The sequence below is a fragment of the Hypanus sabinus genome, chromosome 17, assembly GCF_030144855.1.
Source record: "Hypanus sabinus isolate sHypSab1 chromosome 17, sHypSab1.hap1, whole genome shotgun sequence".
Taxonomy (NCBI): domain Eukaryota; kingdom Metazoa; phylum Chordata; class Chondrichthyes; order Myliobatiformes; family Dasyatidae; genus Hypanus; species Hypanus sabinus.
The window spans coordinates 14,411,212-14,430,788 of NC_082722.1; the positions used below are offsets into that span (position 1 = coordinate 14,411,212).

The 19,577-nt window shown below is 38.1% G+C and overlaps 1 protein-coding gene across 1 annotated transcript in view; it reads left to right on the plus strand.

Annotated features, from left to right (window-relative positions):
- Positions 1 to 19,577, plus strand: part of LOC132407117 (diacylglycerol O-acyltransferase 1-like) — a 112,633-nt gene that overhangs the window by 54,606 nt on the left and 38,450 nt on the right. The window contains exons 8-11 of the mRNA XM_059993411.1: positions 964 to 1,067; positions 5,269 to 5,307; positions 10,052 to 10,093; positions 10,189 to 10,233. Coding sequence (XP_059849394.1) covers positions 964 to 1,067; positions 5,269 to 5,307; positions 10,052 to 10,093; positions 10,189 to 10,233 — 230 coding nt within the window. The remainder of the gene's footprint in view (positions 1 to 963; positions 1,068 to 5,268; positions 5,308 to 10,051; positions 10,094 to 10,188; positions 10,234 to 19,577) is intronic.

The window sequence follows — 19,577 nt, forward strand, 5'->3', positions numbered from 1 at the left end:
TTGGTGTACCCTAGTTACTCCTGTTACCCAAATCTGTGTTCCGCTTCAGAACCTCATGTTGTAGGATAATTTGCTCCTCTTCCTGGACCCTCAAATGCTATTTTCAATTGGCAATGTTTTGCCGGATATGACACATGGTTTTAGAGTTTCTTTATGTGTTTGACAGCATTAATCCCTTGTTAAGGCTGTCAAGTACATGAGGAAAACTCTAGTGCCATGTACTACTTAGGGCTTTTATTTACTACGTGTCAATGTTTATTGTTTGTGGAGCTAGACAATCTTTGTGAAGGGTTTTACAGGACCCACTGCTGAGCTTGGAGCTAATTTCAACCAGTAATTTGTTCCTCAAAGAGCTGTACACTCTAAGTAGAATGTATTTGAAGTAATATTGTTTCAAGTAAGTTATCAGCATAGTGCTACTGGAATAAAGACAAGAAAAGCTCATACCAAGAGAAAGGGGGTACATTGAGATATTTCTTAAAAAGAAATATTTTTCTGAAGTATGGCTGTAATTGCTGTAATTGTCATCATCTCATACAAAACTAATGCCAACTTAACCTTCCTGAGGAAGCCTTAAATTTTAAATCCATTCTCCTCATCATCGTTGTAGCAAATATGAGGTCAAAACTCATCACATAAAAGGTAATTTTAGAATACTTGATGTTCTTCTAACAGGCCTGGCACTTACTCTTTTCGCTCTTTTAATTTGCATAAAATATTTATTGCTTTTTGTTATGTTAGTATTTGAGTTATTACTTTCATTAATACTGCAAACAAATTTTTTGCTGCAAAGTTGGTATATTTATCACAGTGTAAATTGATTTTATTAAATGTACATTTCTCAATTTGTCATATAGTACTGTAGTACTCAAAAGAGAATGAAGAAAAACTATATTCAGTTGTAATATAACTTCAATTGTTATCACTAGTTAATGAAATGTTATTTTTTGTGACTCTTTTTAGATCTCTACTATTTTTTATTTGCACCAACACTCTGTTACCAGATGAATTTCCCAAGATCTGCAAAAGTACGAATACGATTCCTTCTGAGGCGTCTATTTGAAATGGTGAGAATCTGAGTGTGCTGCTGTGCAACAACAAATATAGATACTTCATTTCAAGACTTCTTGCTAAGTGGGTAGTGAAGGACTAACATTCAAGTTTATGTATCTGATGCACTCTAATCAGCTGCTATTCAGCGCAACCTGATGAATCTGTGTTTAACTTTACCTTCCCAGCTATAAAGATAGACCTGACTTTGCAATTGAATTTTATTGCATGCCACACAAATGGAAGTATATTGAGAACAATACTTGAGATTTTGCCCAGTAACCAACATCTTTTATTCACCTGAACAGAAATAAGCTGGTTTTGTACATTTATGTGAGCTTATCTCATGTAAATATTTCAGTGTTATTTGTGTGAAATATTGAGTATGTTACCGAGGTCATTCACTCGAATATTTAGCATAAGGAGGTGACAGATGAGCTGTTTGCTTGTCTTGTGTTATAACTTTGTTTTCATGTAATAAGTAAATTGAGATGCAATGGCAGTTTTAGTTGAGGAAAGAAGGAAGTCAGTTTTGTGTAGATCACCTTGAGTATTGAGGGCTAACTAGTCCATCTGCAGTGTAACAATTCTACAATTCTAATTCTATGATCCTTGAAAAGCATTAAGAGAAAAAAAAGTAGTTGACAAAAAGGTAACCTGAATAAAATAATAATAACCTGGCAATAAAATACCCATTTCCTGGAGGATTTGATGTAAATTCTGGTAAAAGTGCAGTGATATCCAATTGTAAAAGATACATAGTTATCAATAAACATGATGCTGCAGGAACTCGGTGCATCAGGCAACATCTGCTGAAGAAAATGGGCTGTGCACGTTTTGGGTTGATACCCTTCATCTGGAAGAATGCAGCACCTCAGACAAAATCTGTGGAGGGAAATGAACAATTCAAATTCAGCCGATTCAGACTGAGACCCTTCATTAGGATCAGCATTTTGTTTGTTGCTATACATTCATGTATTTGCAGTCCCTTGTGTCTCTATATTTATTAAAATTTACTTTTCTTGATAGATTCAGTTGATTTGGGGTGACTCAATTTAAAATGTACCTTAAATGATTCCAGCTTGTACCAGAACACAAGGAAATCATAGGAGCAGGCCACATGGTCTCTCATGGTTGTCTAACCATTCAATATAATCATGGCTGATCTGCCTACATCTCAGTTCCTTTCCTGTTTTAATATCCTTGAATTCTGCGATCTTTCAAAAAAAATTAACTACTTCTTCTTTAATTACTTCAAATGGTTTAGCCTTCACAACTCTTTGGACTAGAGAATTAGAGAGTTATTTAGTATTACTCAGCTGATCCAGCACTGGATCTTTCTTTGGCTGCCTCACATGAAAATTACATTCATATTCTGTTAGAAATGAGGCTCCTGTCTGCTCTTTTCTAGGCCTTTCAATTCTCCAACACTTTTCTCAGTCTTTCTTGTCAGAATGTTGCATCCGTGATAAACAAACTTTCCACAAGAGTGGAGCGTACCTTCAGAACTAGTGAGACACTAGAGATTAAGGGAGCTAGGGCTTTACGCTTTGGAGAGAAGGAGGATGAGAGGAGACAAGATAGAGGTATACAAGATATTAAGAGGAATAGATAGAGTGGACAGCCAGCACCTCTTCCCCAGGGCACCACTGCTCAATACAAGAGGACATGGCTTTAAGGAAAGGGGTGGGAAGTTCAAGGGAGATATTACTCAGAGAGTGGGTGGTGCATGGAGTGCACTGCCTGAGTCAGTGGTGGAGGCAGATACACTAGTGAAATTTAAGAGACTACTAGACAGATATGGAGGAATTTAATGTGGGGGGTTATATGGTTTAAGGGTCAGCACAACATTGTGGGCTGAAGGGCCTGTACTGTGCTGTACATTTCTATGTTCTATGTTCTACACTGTTCAACCTATAGCTATGAAGCCTTAGACTTGGCACAAAACTCTTGGAATGTCGGGCCTTGCTTTTTGCTTCTGATCATTGAACTATCACTTGATATGACTTGAGCAGTCACCTCAAGGCACTGTTAACAGCCACGTCATCCTCCAAAACAATTGGAAAATTAAGCAAATCAACATCAGAGTCCTTTCACTGTCAGACATTCCCAGCACTGAAGCTTCAGATATACTCACTGACTATATTGGACAGATCATGTTGTTCACATGCCCAACACCCTTTGAATTGTCACTGGACAGATCACCAGTGGGACGGGATCCAAGAATGTGCTCAAAACCTCATTGATTGGATGCTGACTTGGTGGAATCTTGAGTCATGGCCTTTCAAAGTTGAGAAAGAGCATCTGGGCTGATGTTGAGTACGCTGGGTTTATGTATGGGAATCACGGAGCAATCTTGAGTAAACTGAGGGAGTGTGCTGCCTCACAAAGTACCCTCTTGCCCCATCTATGGAAGAGTCTGATGTACACTTCCATCTGCCTTGGAAGTAATGGAACTGTTTGTGATTTGAAACCCTTACTTGCATTGTCCATTTGTTTAACATGTTTATACAAAGCTAAGCACAAAATCTTCCAACATTCATTGCATATTTGCATCATGGAAATCACTGTCAGGATCAGTGAGTTTTGCACTGGAAAGGAAATGGTATTAGAAATGATCCTTTCAAAAGTGCTCACTTTCAACTTTTACCTTTTTGGATTTGCTCTTCTGTTAAAGTTTTGATAAGTTAGTTAATTCTGTGTTTTGTGGACAGCAAATCCACACTGTCAGGTTGCTCCCTCCTGCATCCCTCCCTTCGAACGCCCCTGTTTTCTGAGATTGTGTCCTTGGGTCCCAGACTCTTCCTCCGCTGGAAACATCCTCTCCACATCCACATCCATTTCACCATTTGATAGGTTTCAATTAGGTCACCCCCTCATTCTTCTGAATCCCAGAGAATACAGGCCTAGAGCCATCATACACTCTTCATATGACAAGCTGTTCAATCCTGTTTAGGTATATTTTTTCATAAATTCTCTTGTATTCCTTTATTTTCCTGTAAATACCTGTATGAAAATTAATTTCAAGGTAGCATATAGTGACACATACACACTTTTACAAATATACCTAGACTTTGACTTTCAATTAATTCCAGGGACCTGGATGTGATCAGTGGAATTTTCACAAACTTTCCTTGGCCCTATGGGTCTTCGCTGGGTTCTCCTATTTCATCCCACATTCCAAAATAGGTTATTGGCTACTATGTAGCATTAGCAGATAGCGAAAAGAATCAAAGAGAGGTGATAGGTGTGTAAGAGGGAATGAGATGCTGGAGCAGAGTATTTTTTAGGAGTGGGTAAATGGAACTGATGGGATTTCCTCTGTTGGGTGCTGGCATGGATCTGATGAGCTGAATAGTCTGTGTTATAATAACTAAGGGCCTGTATTGAAACAGTTTGGCTAGAGGCACTGATAGTTCGGTAGCACAAATAATAAGTACTCTAACAGGAATGTTATCAATATCTAAAGCCTTAATTTTATCTGTTGCTGTTTGGCATTTCCTAATTCCAAATGAGGGGAATCAAATTGGCAAGACTGTCTTCAAGAGAAATTGATTTAGATCAAACAGTTGACTCAACTAGCTGAGGATAATTACATCCATTTTAATATTTGCCTTTTGAGTTCAAATTCTCGATTCTCTACTACTAAGGATGAGCATTTTTATGCAGCATTTTCCTTGTTTAGATTCTTTTCAAATGGATGTACTGTCATTTAAAAACTGCTAGTGCCTCGTCAACCCAGTTGACTATTGAGCATATGATACACAGAACATCAGAGTTATATTATGAGTGAACTCACAGTAAGATCAGCCACTAACTAACATTGAGCTTTTGATTTTCTCCTACTTCTTTCCTGCTTGAAAAAACTCCTTGAAATCTGTCCCTTCAAAATAATAATTGCCTGCCTTACTTTTCCTTCTGTGTCTGTTTTTTTAAATCCTCCTTCCAAGTGCCAGAGAAGGTTCAGGTACCTTGAAAATACTGTGAGTTATTCTAATTGGTGATGCTTTCCATTCTAATTGGCATAGTTTTACAAGTGTTACTTTATTGAACTCTAAATGATTGTTTTATTCTTTTTAAGAAGTGGTAGTGTGTATTAATAGTAGTGTGTTTATGAGAAGCAGTAAGATTAGTGAGGTGAATAGGTACAATATTACTGGTATCTTTTTTCATCAGAAGATATTATAGTAATTTGATAAACTCTCTCCTGTATTACAGTTCTTTTTGATTCATCTTTTTGTTGGACTGATTCAGCAGGTAAGATTGAAGTTACAAATACTGTATATGCTATGAAGGCATCTGACAGATAGGTGTTCTAACAGATAGGTTCTTAAATTGATGTAATGGGGTAAAGGATCATTCTGCAACCTGGGAGCTAAACTGGCATTGTAGAAGCTGTCATATGAACTTCAGTTTCTGCATCGAAATACCAAGGTAAAAATCTATTGAGTAGTTCATGATTATTATTCTATGTTTGATAATTAGTTATTTCATATGAAAACAGTGCTTTTCTTTCTGTAAAGGTACAGGTATGTACGATCATTAGACTAATATTTAAATCTTATGATAAATTTCAATATAAAACTAGTTAGTAAGGAAGATATTACAATTGACAGTAATATCAATCATTTTATGGCATACACATGCACTTACTTGCTAACATGAGGAGGGTAAATATACTGTTTTGCATTCACTTGCATATGAATTGAATTTGAAACTGTAGCCTGGAGGGAAAATTAAAGGTACTGAAGATTTAAGTGAAAAGAGTAAACACTATCATCTATCAGAAAACTTCAATGGTAAATATTACAAACCTGAAAACTTTAATATTGAGTACATAATAATCACGACTGGACTATGTTCATTTCTACAACTGACAAGATGTGTGTGCACAAATATGTCCCAAGTCCACTATCTGATTGTATTTGTGTGTAGAAATGAGAAACTAAGCTACTCAACTAGCAATGACCCCCATATAGTTTTTTTCCCCACTTCAAAATCTTTATTCTTAAGAAAAATTATGTATCTTCTCTTGGATTTATGACAATGAGATTATTCAAAATATGTACTGTACATCAAGAAAATGATTCACGGGGTGTTTAAGCAAGTGCCTTTAATCACTTTCTCTTTCACTCCCCTCCCCTCCACCCAAGAATGTTATGTCTGGATTAAATTAAGAAAAGCTGCACTTTCAGTTCTGAAAAGAATCACAGTCCCAAATAATTACCGTTTCTCCTTCCACAGATATTGTCTGACTCGCTCTGTTTATAAATACTCTAGTGCAATCTGGGGAGGGGTTGTTGTTCAGTGAATTTGGCTGGAGAACTCTTTTACTTCAATAGCTTTGACCAATGAAACCATATAACATCAAAGTTAATCTTATTAGTGTGATGTGTCACATTTTTAAATGTTTGCCATGTACTATTGCAGAATGAGTTATCTCCAGGTAGGTTAATTATGAACTTTTGATGAAATATGGTAAGTTTAATAGCTTAAACTTTTTTATAGTTTAATACTTTGCTATAGCTATTTATGAAAATATATTCCTTGTTGATTCCAGGATATTAATGAAGGTGATTCCATTTTACAATAGCTCAATAGTGTCAAGGGTATTAGTTTAAATTCCATATTTATTTAATTTACTTTAGTTTATATTCCCCTGTTATGATGAGATTCAGACTCATAGGCTTGTTAATTTCTTGTCGTCTGAATGTCAAGAGTTTAGGCACTGTAGTCTATTTGTCAGCAGAAAAAGTAGGACTCAAAGGGATAGTTTGTAAGTGGTTTCTAAATTTTATCATTCAGTTGACAGCACAATCAGTTAACCTGTGTTTCAGAGTTAGTCTTGACGAAGGGTCTCGGCCTGAAACGTCAACAGTGCTTCTTCCTATAGATGCTGCCTGGCTGCTGCATTTTGTGTGTGTAACCTGTTTTTCAATTTGACTTCAACTGTAGTCCTACACTTGTTTGAAAGAAGTGATTAATGCTATGCTTACTTAGCATGGCTAACCAACTTATCAGAAACAGTAACCAGGATGTGGGATATAAATTACAATGTGAGATAGAAAAAGCATGTAATAAAGGCAATGCTAGATAGTGATGGCAGATTTCAACATACAGATTGCGAAAATCAGCTTAGTACTGGATCTCCAGACAGGGAGTTGGTAGAATACTAACAAGATGGCTTTTTAGAGTAGCTTGTGGTTGAGTCTGCTACAGGAAAATCAATGGGTGTTGTGTATGAACCAGATTTGATTAGGAGCTTAAGATAACGGAACCCCTAGGAGCCGGTGATCAAAATATGATCAAATTCATCCTGCAGTTTGGGAGAGAGAAGCTAAAGTCAGATGTATCAGTATTAAAGTGGCGTAAGGGAATTAAAGAGGCACGAGAGAGGAGCTGGCCAAAATTGATTGGAAGGGGACACAAGCAAGGTTGATGGCAGAACAGCAATGGTAGAAGTTTCCGGGAATAATTTGGAAGGTGGCAACTGATGCACCCAAAGAAGAAGTATTAATTTTACATGGCCTGAAAACTGCATGGTACTTTAAATGTTTTTTTTTGTAGACAGTGTCAGCGTTCAGCGAGCTGGTGATTTATTAACAATGAGCTACCAACTTCAGTTCTGTGCTTATTGTTACAATTTGTAACAGTGTTATAACTTGAAACACTGACAATGTAAATATGTTGAAGCTCTAAAAGATTGGTATTTTTTATTATTTAGAAAATTTATGGATTATATTCATTGACATTTCACAGGTGAAATAACATAAATATCAAAATTATCTCAGCATAATTTCAATATTATATTAACATAATATAAAAGAAAATTCCAGCTGTATGGTAACCACTTCTTTTTATGTTGTATGTTAACAAGTTGGATGATGAAATTGATGGCTTTGTGGCCATGTTAGGTAGAGGATCAGGCAGTCTTGAGGAATCAGGGAGTCTGTAGAAGAGCAGACAGATTGGGCAAAATCTGGAATATAGTGTAATGAAATGTGTGGTTTTGCATTTTGATAGAAAGAATAAAGACGTAGACTATTTTCTGAAGAGGGAGAAAATTTAAAATTCAGAGGTATCAAGGCCTTGGGAGTCCTTGTGCAGTATTCCCTAAACGTTAACTTTCAGGTTGAGTTGGTGGTAAAGAAGGCAAATGCAATATTAGCATTCATTTGGAGAGGGCTAGAATATAAGAGCAAGGATGTAATGCATTATAGGCTTAATAAGGCATTGGTCCGACAGCATTTGGAGTATTGTGACCAGTTTTGAGTCCCAGACCTTTTCTTATCTAAGAAAAGATGTGCTGGCATTGGAGGTGAGTCCAGAGGTGGTTCAGGAGAATAATTCCTAGAATAAAAGGGTTAATGTAAGAGGGGTATTTATTGGTTCTGGGCCTGTACTCACTGGAATGTAAAAGAATGAGAGGACTTCACTGAAACCTATTCAATATTGAAAGGCTTAGGTAGAGTGGACGTGGAGTTGATGTTTCCTATATTGAGTGAGTCTTGGACCAGAATGCACAGAATAGAGGGATGTCCATCAGAAGAGAAATGAGAGTGTTGAATTTGTGGATTTCATTCCCACGGATGGGTTGTGGATGCCAAGTCACCGAGTATATTTAAAGCGGGGTTAATAGTTTCTTGATCAGTTAGAGCATCAAAGGTTACCATATAGCCATATAACAATTACAGCACGGAAACAGGCCATCTCGGCCCTTCTAGTCTGTGCTGAACGCTTAATCTCACCTAGTCCCACCGACCTGCACTCAGCCCATAACCCTCCGTTCCTTTCATTTCCATATACCTATTGAAATTTTTTTAAATGACAATACAGGGATAAGGCAGAGGAAAGGGGTTGAAAGGGATAGTAAATAACCATAATGGAACGGCATAGATGATTGAATGGGTCGATTGACCTATGTCTTATAATCTTAAGGCCTTATCAGTTGAATCTATGAAAAAACTTCAAGCCTAAAAATAAACCTTCAGTTGTTTTGTGTCGTATCAGCCATGGCTATACAATGTGAATCAAAAGTTTACAGTGAAAATATTACTAATTTGCTGAATAATATACAAAATACTGCCACAAAGGGACATTCTTTCTAAGCAGCTGTGAGCCTCAATAGAAAGTATTCTACAAGAGGAGACAATAATATTCATAAACATTTCCACCCAAGGCCATTTTATTTGATAAACTCCATTTACCCCTGCTGGAAAACGCTTTGAGATCAGCACTAAGTTTAGCGTTATTATCTCTGTATTATTGATAGTCTGTGAACATGCACTGTTAACACACTTACAAAATGGGCATTGCTGGCACCTGTGGAACCAGGACTTTAGGGCAGAGAATTGGAAGAAATTGGATGGAGAAGTTTTAACTCTAACACCAAAAATAGTAAATTGTTATATGAATGTTGTTTCTATATGTATTTAATTAACTTTAAGGCACTTGTTAAATTATGGTTAGTGCAAATTTGGTTATGCATATGATCAAACATTGACTTTTTTCCATTTTTTGAAAAACATGTTAATACTTAAAGTATTGAATGAAAGAGTATCATTCAGGTACATTGAGTGCTTGGCCACTGCTCTATATCTTTAGCTATTGGAAAATTTATCCAATGCTAGTAGAAATACAATCCTTGTATTTAAGAATTAACAGACATGGTTTAACATATAATAGTAGTTGTGGGGGAAACAATTTAATAATTTGTACTTGTAGTTAGATTAGCAAATTGATGAAATGGTTAACCAAAAAACTTCCTTGCAGCTTTTGATTTCTAAAGGTAATGCAAGATTGCATGATCAGTGACATTATTATGTATCAAGTAATACTTTATATGAATTAGTATTTAATGGTAATTATGTCATGTTTCCCAAGTAGCAGCTTAAAACTTCAATACAGATAATATTGCTAAATTTTAAGTATAATAATAATATGCTTTGCTTCATTCTGTCTAACAACAAACATATAAAATGTATACTTCCTTTCCATCTAGTCGGTTTTACCAGTGACTCAAAATTCAATGCTGCCCTTTGTTGTGAGTAAGCCTTTCAAAACTTGTTTGTTATTTTTATATATTTGTTTATAGCTTTTAAAAATTAATTAACTCTGTGTTATTTAAACTGATTTTAGGAGATGAAGCTAACTAAAATAATTCACCAACTGCTGCTGATTGCGGTGGGTAATACCATCCTTAATTGTGCTTTTATTCTAAACAGATGCAAGTCAAAAGTGTCTTTACTGTAAATAAGAGACATGATTATGCTCATATCTTTTACTTTGTAGCACCGTAAATTCTGGTATATAAGCCGACCTCCCATTTTCAAGGTTAAAAAAGTGACTTTTTCATGTTACCTTTGAATAAGCTGACCCCTTTTGTAGAGGTTTTTGATTTAACCAGAAAAGATCACAAGATCTCACATGCCAGTACTCAGCTTTGCCGGATCTGAAACCTGGAAATTTTATGAACCAGTATCTGCTAAGAAAATTAGCCTACACATTGTAGAGTGTTATAAGTGAATTCTTAATAAATAAATCAGGGAGGGAAGTTTTGGATTAGGTTCCCAATGGTAAAGAATCCTCTGAAATGTAACCCCCGTTTTACCATTTAGCGCCCATCGTAATCTTGTTAAAACATAACACGGGGTAGCGGGATCAGTACGTGTACTCAGTATTGAGTTTGCGACCACTATGTACAAAAGATTAAAACGAATGCAGTGGCTTCAAGCTGAAGGTCGTTGATTTTGCTAAAGGAACGAATAATTCTGCAGCTGCTAAGAAGTTTAGTGTAAACGAGAAACAAGTGAGAAAGGCAGAGGACACGCTGAGGGAAATGCCAAAGACGAAATGTGCAAACTGTGGGAAAACATGCCAGTGGTCAGAACTCGAAGAAAATGTTTTAGTGTGGGTGAATCACCAGCGATCGTCTGTATACATTGTTACCAGAGAAATGATCCGAGTTCAAGCGTTAAAATGGGCCAAAAAACACTGTGAGGTCAGCGAAAATTTCAAAGCTATGCAAAGCTGATGCACCTGATTTATGGATAGACATGATCTTGTGTTGAGATTAAAAAAAATTGCTCAGAAAATTCCTGCGGGGTGTTGTTGTTTACGTTCAAGAACGCTGCTGGATGGATGAAACGGGTTGCTTGAAGTGGGTTAAAGAGGTGTGGCGTCAATGTCCTGAAGGTTTCAGAGAGGAAAAGTCACTACTTGTCTGGGACATGTTCAAAGCGCACTTATCAGGTGAGACAAAAGCAGCATTAAAAGCTGAAAATACGGACATTGCACTCGTCCCCAGTGGTTTGACGTCCTTGCTGCAGCCACTAGATGTGAGTTTAAGCAAACCATTCAAAGAATTCATGCGTCAACAGTGGAAGGAATTTGACTCAAGAACAGCCAATAAATACAATCTCTCTTCTGTGTATTCGTTTTTCCAAATTTGGCACCCTCTGTATAAGCCGACCCCCTAATTTTAGGACCAAAATTTAGGGCCAAGTTCTTGGCTTATACACCGGAATTTACGGTATTTCTGTTTCTATAATCTTTCATCTTTATTTCAAAAATAGAGTTAATTAATAATAAAAATATACTAAGGTAGAAACAGTGCAACGACCTTTTACATTCATAGTCATTACAATAGTGTAAATTACAATAGTGTAAATTTTTAAAGTAAAAGAAAAACACAGACAAATGTTTCATTGAAGGGTTTCCACATTCACCTCTGCCCCTCCTTTTGCAGTAGGGGAAAGAGCCTAAACTGTGGTCCTTCCTTACAGGCTGCACTAAGATTCAGAGCATCCTAAGTACGTAGTCGTGCAGTCTGTACTGAGCCAGTCTGTTGCATTTCTGTACAAGCATCTCACTGTGCTGGAAAATGAATAAGTTTCAGGCAGGCCAAATAGTGTCCTTCTCTCAGCTGATGACCTTCCAGTAGCACTTGATGTCTGTGACAGAGTGTGTCCCTGGAAATAGCTGTACATCAGAGTCCTCTGTTACACCGCTGCTGGGGATCCTTCAATCTGTCTGCACATCTTTTTAGCAAATCCACAGTCTGCAAAAAGGTGGGTGACCATTTCTTTCCCACCACTGCCGTCCCAAGGGCGATGGATGTTGGGGGTAATATGTCATCTGTAAAAGAAAGCTCTGAATTGGAAGGGAACTTTTCACTCAATCCAAATGAGGGCTTGGTGCTTGTTGGTCTTATGTGGTATGTGAAATTCTGCCAGATGGTATGGACTGTTTACTCAGGACACAAACCCACTGAATGGATAATGTCCTGGTCCCACAGTGTCTGTGGCATTTTCCAGCACTGACCACTGCCTTGATGGACTTATGGTCAAAAGTGTTTACTTAGAAGTACTCTTCAACAAATAATAGACAATGCTGCAATATATAGCTGAATAGGACATTGTGCAGTAACAGGGCCAGTCCTAAATTCCACAACACCAGGGATGAAAATGAGCAGATATGAAGGAAGCCAGAGCGTTTTCAGTCTGGCATATCTTAGACCAACAAATCTCCAAACATTTTATAGTGAGGGTAGTTCTATTAATTTGAATACAATCCCTCTGTTCCTGTAACAGAATACACTCTAAAAGGGAAAAGAAAACATTATGTGCAATTAGCTTCTTAAACAAAACTTTAAATTTCAACTTGGACTTTGTCTAAATCGAAGAATACAGGAGGGCAGCTTGCAGTTATCAAGGACAGATAAAGGCAAAGGCAATAAAGGGAAATGTGGCATTTGTCCTCTTATCTACATGTTGCACCTGTCTACTAAGTTTCAGTGAGTGATGCACAGGAAAACCTAGTTCGCTTTGTACTTCATTCATTTGCAAACTTTCCATTTAAATAATAACCTGCCTTTTGATATCTCTTAACAATTTACACTTTCCCACATTAAACTCTGTCTGCAGGCATTTTTGCCCACTCATGCAGTCATTGCCTATTCTGTTAAAGGATTAAAAATGTGCTTTATTGTCACATATGCATCAAAACACAGTGAAACGTGTCACTTAACATCAAGGGATTGTGCTGGGTGCTGCCTGCAAGCGTCGCCACGCTTCTGGCACCAGCATAGCATGCCTACAACTCACTAACCCTAACTGTACATCTGTGTAATGTCAGAGGAAGCCAGAGCACTGGGAAGAAACCTATTCAGTCACAGGGAGAATGTACAAACTACTTACAGTCAGTGGTAGGAATCAGACTCAGATCAATAACTTCTAGCTATAAAGCAATTGTGCTAACCACTGCACTACCATGCTGCCCTAGAAGTTGCAGTCACAATATCCATATGACAAATTTTCCTTGCACTTATCTTCATATCATCAGCAAATCTAAATACCTTACACTTGCCCCCCACTCCCTCCAGGTCATGAGGAAAATAGTTACTAATTGGGAGCCAAGATCTGATTTTGAGATACACCACTATTTATATCCAACCAACCTGAAAGGGGCCAGTTCATTCCAACTCTGCTTTCAATGTGATAATCAATTTTCAATCCATTCTAACACACTTCCTCTGACACATGAGCATTTAACTTGTGCACCCTTAGCTTGTTCCCATTATCACCCCTAGTTATTGCAACCTTAAATAACCATCACTGCAACTGCTTCCTTTAAAACCCTTGGGTGAAGGCTTTCAGGTGCTAGTGAATTTCCTGCCTTCAGTCCCCAACCTCATTCTTTAGAGGTCCCATATGAACCTTAGCTACTTATTTATGTATCTATAGAAACATTCACTGTTCATTTTGCTATTACATGCAAGTGTTTTCACAAAATCAGCTTTGCCTTAATGAGCCTTTTTGCCTATTGTATATTCCTGGAAAAATACCCAAACTTCTTGTCTACCACTAGTCCTTGCTGCACTGTGTATGCTACCTTTTAATTTACATTATCCTTGACCTCCTTTGTTAATCACCGATGGTTCTTCTTTCTCATGGAATCCCTGATTCTAGTGGGATAAATTTCTGTTACGTGTTGTGAACTAGCTGTTTAAATATCTGCTGCTGCTCAACATTTGTCATTGTTCAGTCCTTGACCAATATCTTGGTTTATTCATCTGGTTTGTTCTGGACAACTGCACCTACATACCACTGGAATTGTCATCATTTAAGTAGAAGCTACTGGTTTGGATCCAGTGTTTTACCTTCAAACTGTATCTGAAATTCTGTAATTTTGTGGTCACCATGTTGTGGTCCTTAGCAACAAACTTTCTTATTAATCCTTCCTTATTACTTGCATTCCTAGGTAGGTTCCTAATGATGTGAACTGATAGAATGCTCAATAAAAAATTGGAAATCTTATTAAAAATTGTATACTCTTTATCAAGGGGAATAGAAGAATTTACATTAGTCTTTGGACAGAGCATGTTGCCCATCTTTTCGTGCATGGATGTGGTAGCTAACTCCAGAGGTAGTCTGACGGTGTCCGTACTTTACCTATCAATCAGTCAGCCAGTAAAACTAACACTACTTACACTATGAAAGTACAATTCACAGCCACACCTCAGTTGGTTGAAGTAGACCCCCACAGTAAATCTATAATCTTCTACTCCGAAAGTCTGCACAAAGGTAAGCAAAATTTCACAGAAAATTGGCACTAGAAAAACACATAGAATACCTTAACTTAAAATCTTGATTTTACAATTGCCCTTATTTTGGCATTGTTGTCAAATAGATGCTGTGATTGGCAGTGGCTTTGACGTAAGTGGTTGGTGAATATTGAATTGGGTTGTATTTGGTAGTATTGCAAAGACAGGTTTATCATAATCAAGGATAAAAGGGACTGTCTAGATCGGGGGTCGGCAACCCGCGGCTCCGGAGCCACATGTGGCTCTTTTACCTCTGTGCTGCGGCTCCCTGTTGCTTTGGGAAATAATTGGTCTTTTGCAGCATCCGCGCCCATGGGGGCCAGGTTGAGGGAGGCTTAAAAGCAAGGCTGTTTAGTTCGAATAAAGTTATTCGACTGCAGTTTACTGACTGCGTGAGCACACCGCTACAACGTGTTTTTATCGCTATTAATATACGTCACCACTGCCAATACCTGACACCCGTCAGTGCGCGATTTCTTTAATTTTTCGATCCAAGGTAGGCCAACTATGGAGAATTCTAAAAAAAGAAAAGTGACTGAAGAAAACAGAACGTTTACTGATAAGTGGACAGATTCATTTGCTTTCACTGCTGACGAGACTGGTTTACCGGTATGCTTAATGTGCAATGAGAAACTACCAAACAACAAATAGTCAAAAATCGCAAGACTTTTCCAGAATAAACACGCAGCCTTTGCTCAAAAATATCCGGATGGAGATGAGAGAGAAAAAGCCGTTTCGGAACTGATGCGGAAGGTTGATCTGAGCAAAAATCATTTCAAGCAATGGATGAAGTCCGGAAAACCAACGACATACGCTAGTTATATTGCCGCTCAGGAAATAGTCAGGCACGGGAAGCAGTTTACAGATGGTGAATATATAAAAGAATCTTTCATTAAGATTTCAGAACATCTATTCACGGACTTTAAAAACAAGAGTGAAATTGTGCAGAAAATCAGGGATATGCCCCTCTCTGCAAAGACTGTCAAAGACAGAACCATAAAAATGGCAGAAGACATCACAAGACAGCAAATTAAAGTCATCAATTCAGCTGTGGCCTACTCGATTGCCTGTGACGAGTCTCAAGACAAAGGTGATATTGAACAAATAGCGTTGTTCTGCCGGTATGTAAACTCTGCCGGGCCACAGGATGAACTGATTGAGTTGATACCTCTAAAAGACCAAACACGGGGGGAGGACATCTGTGAGGCTCTCTTGAATTGTTTAAGAGCCAAAGGAATAAAGACTACCCACCTGGTGTCAGTAGCTACTGATGGGGCACCGAATATGACGGGAACGCACAAGGGAATTGTGGCTTTACTGCAGAAGTCGCTGGACAGAAAGCTGCTGATTTTTCACTGCATCTTGCACCAAGAGGCACTGTGCGCTCAAACATTTCCTCCGGAATGCACAGAAGTAATGGATGTTGTCATTCAGATTGTCAATAAAATAATGGCAAATCACCGTCAATTCCGTTTGTTACTGGACGAGCTGGAAAGCGCATATTCTGATCTGCTGCACAACAAAGTCCGGTGGCTGTCCAGAGGGGAGGTGCTGAAACGCTTTGTCGCGTGTCTGGAAGAAGTGAAAACTTTCCTGGGCAGCAAAGGGCTGGAAAAGCTACACTTCATGGTAGACATGACAGCACATCTGAACACGCTGAACACAGTTCTTCAGGGGAAAGGACGTACAGCCCTACACATGTTGGAGGAGTTTTGGCATTCGAGCGCAAGTTGACAGTGCTTGCCAGAGATTGACAGAAAGGCACTTTGTCTCACTTCCCCAATTTGAGAGAGTTCAAACAAGGTCACGACATGAGAAGTTCGGAGTATTTACATTCTGCAATCATTGCAATGCAAACATCGTTTGGGAAACGCTTCTGTGAGTTCAGAGAGGAAAAAAACACATTATCCTTCCCGGTCACTCCCCCAAGCATCGATTCATCTCTACTGAATACGACTGCATTGGCAGGTGTGAGTAAACCTGATCTTGAGATGGAACTGGCCGAAATAGCCGACAAAGACATATGGGTGTCCAAGTTTAGACGCTTGACAGCAGACCTTGAAGATGTTGCCCGTCAGAAGGCCGTTCTTGCTCAGAATCACAAATGGAGTGGTATTGAAAACCTCCCTAAACCGGACAAACTTGTGTTCGAAACATGGAATGTTATCCCCGACATTTATGTAAACATTAAAAAGTATGCGCTTGGAGTACTGTCGATCTTTGGATCCACATATGTATGTGAGCAGGTGTTCTCCAACATGAACTTTATTAAAAACAAACATCGTGCACGCCTCACAGATGACAGCTTGCGATCCTGTGTAAAGATGAAGGTGACGTCATACAGCCCTGATGTGCAGATGCTGTGCGCTGAGGTCCAGGAGCAGAAATCCCATTAACCAAGTATGATACATATTTTAATTGCCTATTATTTTAGGAATATTCATATTTTTTCATTGTTCAGTGAAATAGTCCTTTGATTTTTCAGGTTGACAGCTGGCTGACGTTATTTTTGGTTTGCTGCTGGCGGAAAATTTAAGTTCAGCATTTTTCATAAATAAAAGAAGAACTCAAATAGACATTGAGTATTTTACTTAAAAGTAACCTTCAACCCAACGTCTTTTTTTCGGAGTTCAAAATGTTTTTGTTGCATGCAGAAATGTAATTTCGTTTTCTCTGCAGGAGTTCATCAATTTCATAAATGCAACACATTACAGTTTGTTTATACATAGCATAAAGGCAAAAAAAAAACATTGTATGCAGTGTTATTTCATTTTAAATGTCAAACGGGTTTTGCGGCTCCCAGTGTTTTCTTTTCTGTGGGAAACGGGTCCAAGTGGCTCTTTCAGTGGTAAAGGTTGCTGACCCCTGGTCTAGATTCACTCTTCCACTTTTCTGTATCCTTCGCCTCTTGTTCCTGTTTCTATTGTTCATCGTACAACTGGAAGGTCACAGTGATGTGGCTGTACATCACAAAGACTCTTTACATTACAATTTTTACAGTGTCACAGGACACCAGATTATCTACGCAACAAAAATGTTTCAGTGTACAAACTGCTCTGTTACATTATATGGGTCATGTTTCTTTCATTGTATGAATTCAGCACACTTACTATTCAGTTTTGCCCTAATGCCATGAGCCCCATTATCCACTGATAGAGCTTGAGAGCTTTCAGCTATTCTAGTTTGTCACTTCAAATACTAATACAATCACATGATGCAGAGTAAAGAAATACAGACAAATGGCAGGATGCCAGGAGAGATACCTGCTTCATTTGATGTCATTTCATTCCAGTTAGTCATTGATAGAGTGAAATATGAGTTGACAGAGTTGATATGGGTGTGAAGTCAGTGATACCCTGCACAGGAGGTGGGGGGGAGGGGGGAGACTGTAACTATTGTAAGCCATTCGATTATTCAGGCAGCTTCTTTAAGGCAAGGGAGAACAAAATGTGTTTTGCCTTCTATAATTAAAGAGTGACAGTGACCCATCTTGCCAAACCATTCCAATGTCTGTCAGTAAAGAGCTAAACACATTGTCACAATTAGAGATTGTCATTGCTATCCTTCCCCTTGTTCTGCTCTAACTGCAGAGTATAGTAACTGCAGTTAGTGGCAGATTTCAGTGAGGATCTCCTTATTTAAGCATGAACATCTCATATCAGACTTCCCCTCAGATAGAGATTTTGAAGAATTCTGTCACATTACTTTCTGCAGAAGCAAGTTCTGCTACATCACTCTCTGAGACTTGTAACTTGAAACAGTTAAGCACACATAGTGCAGCAGTAATCAGAAGAAATTAACCTATAGCTAACAGGTAACTGGCTCTGCCGTACCCGTAGTGGACCTTTGCTGTTGCTAAATGTGCATTGAATCATGCCATTTTCAAAGCTTGCATTGGGTGGTAGTTTTGCTCCAGAATGTCAGGTTGTCATCAAATTAGCACTGCATGCATTTTTCAAGCAGGTGTTCACTGTGTGCATATAACCCCATCATCACAAAGAAATCTGATGCATTTCACCCCCACAAACAACCTATGAGCTAATGGGAATCTCAAAATTGTGTGCAAATTATCAGAAACACAAGAGATTCTGCAGATACTGGAAATCTAGAGCAACACACACAAAATGCTGGACAAACTCAGCAGGTCAGGCAGCATCTAAGGAAATAAATAAACTGCCAACTTTTTGGGCCACTTTCGTATTGGTATCAGCTAATTATCATAATTAGTTTTAGAGCTTGCTCCATTCACTTTTAGTCTGTAATGATCTAACTAGGTTGTGTTACTGACTGGGCAGGATGGACACTCAGCCTGCTTGCAAGAATGGCTATAATTCAGAACAAAGTAGTCAGTTAATTCTTTCTTGCTTTTTTCATAATCAGTTTTAATAGTGTAATCCTTTGAATAGAGTGATAACTTTATATTTCTGTATTTACTTAATAGAATGATAATAGTACTTGTAGAAGAAATGTAACATCTGTCAATATGAATTTATTTTATGGAAGTTATTTTTCAATTATGTTAGCTTTCACATTGAATTCAAATGTTCTTTCCAAATATCTCTTCCCTAAGGTAGTGATTCTGAAGTCCATATTTTTAGTTGGACCCTGTATTCTCTATCAATTTCCACATTGCTCAGTCATAGATACTAGACACATAATAGAAATCCATGCATATTTCATGCTGCCCACAAGTAAATTTCATAGGGCAGTAGAAGAGATTTGATTATGAATTTGAGTTTCACAGCTCTGTAGATGCAGTATTTGAACTGGTAGTGATACTTTGGTACACCTCAGTAAGTTAGACATTTTAATAAAGATTCTAGACTGCTAGACTGAGCCAAAGAATCTGATCCTTTTTGTGTCTCACACATCCAGTGGAATCAATTCCACCTCATTCCCCCCACCCCACCCACCCACCCACCCA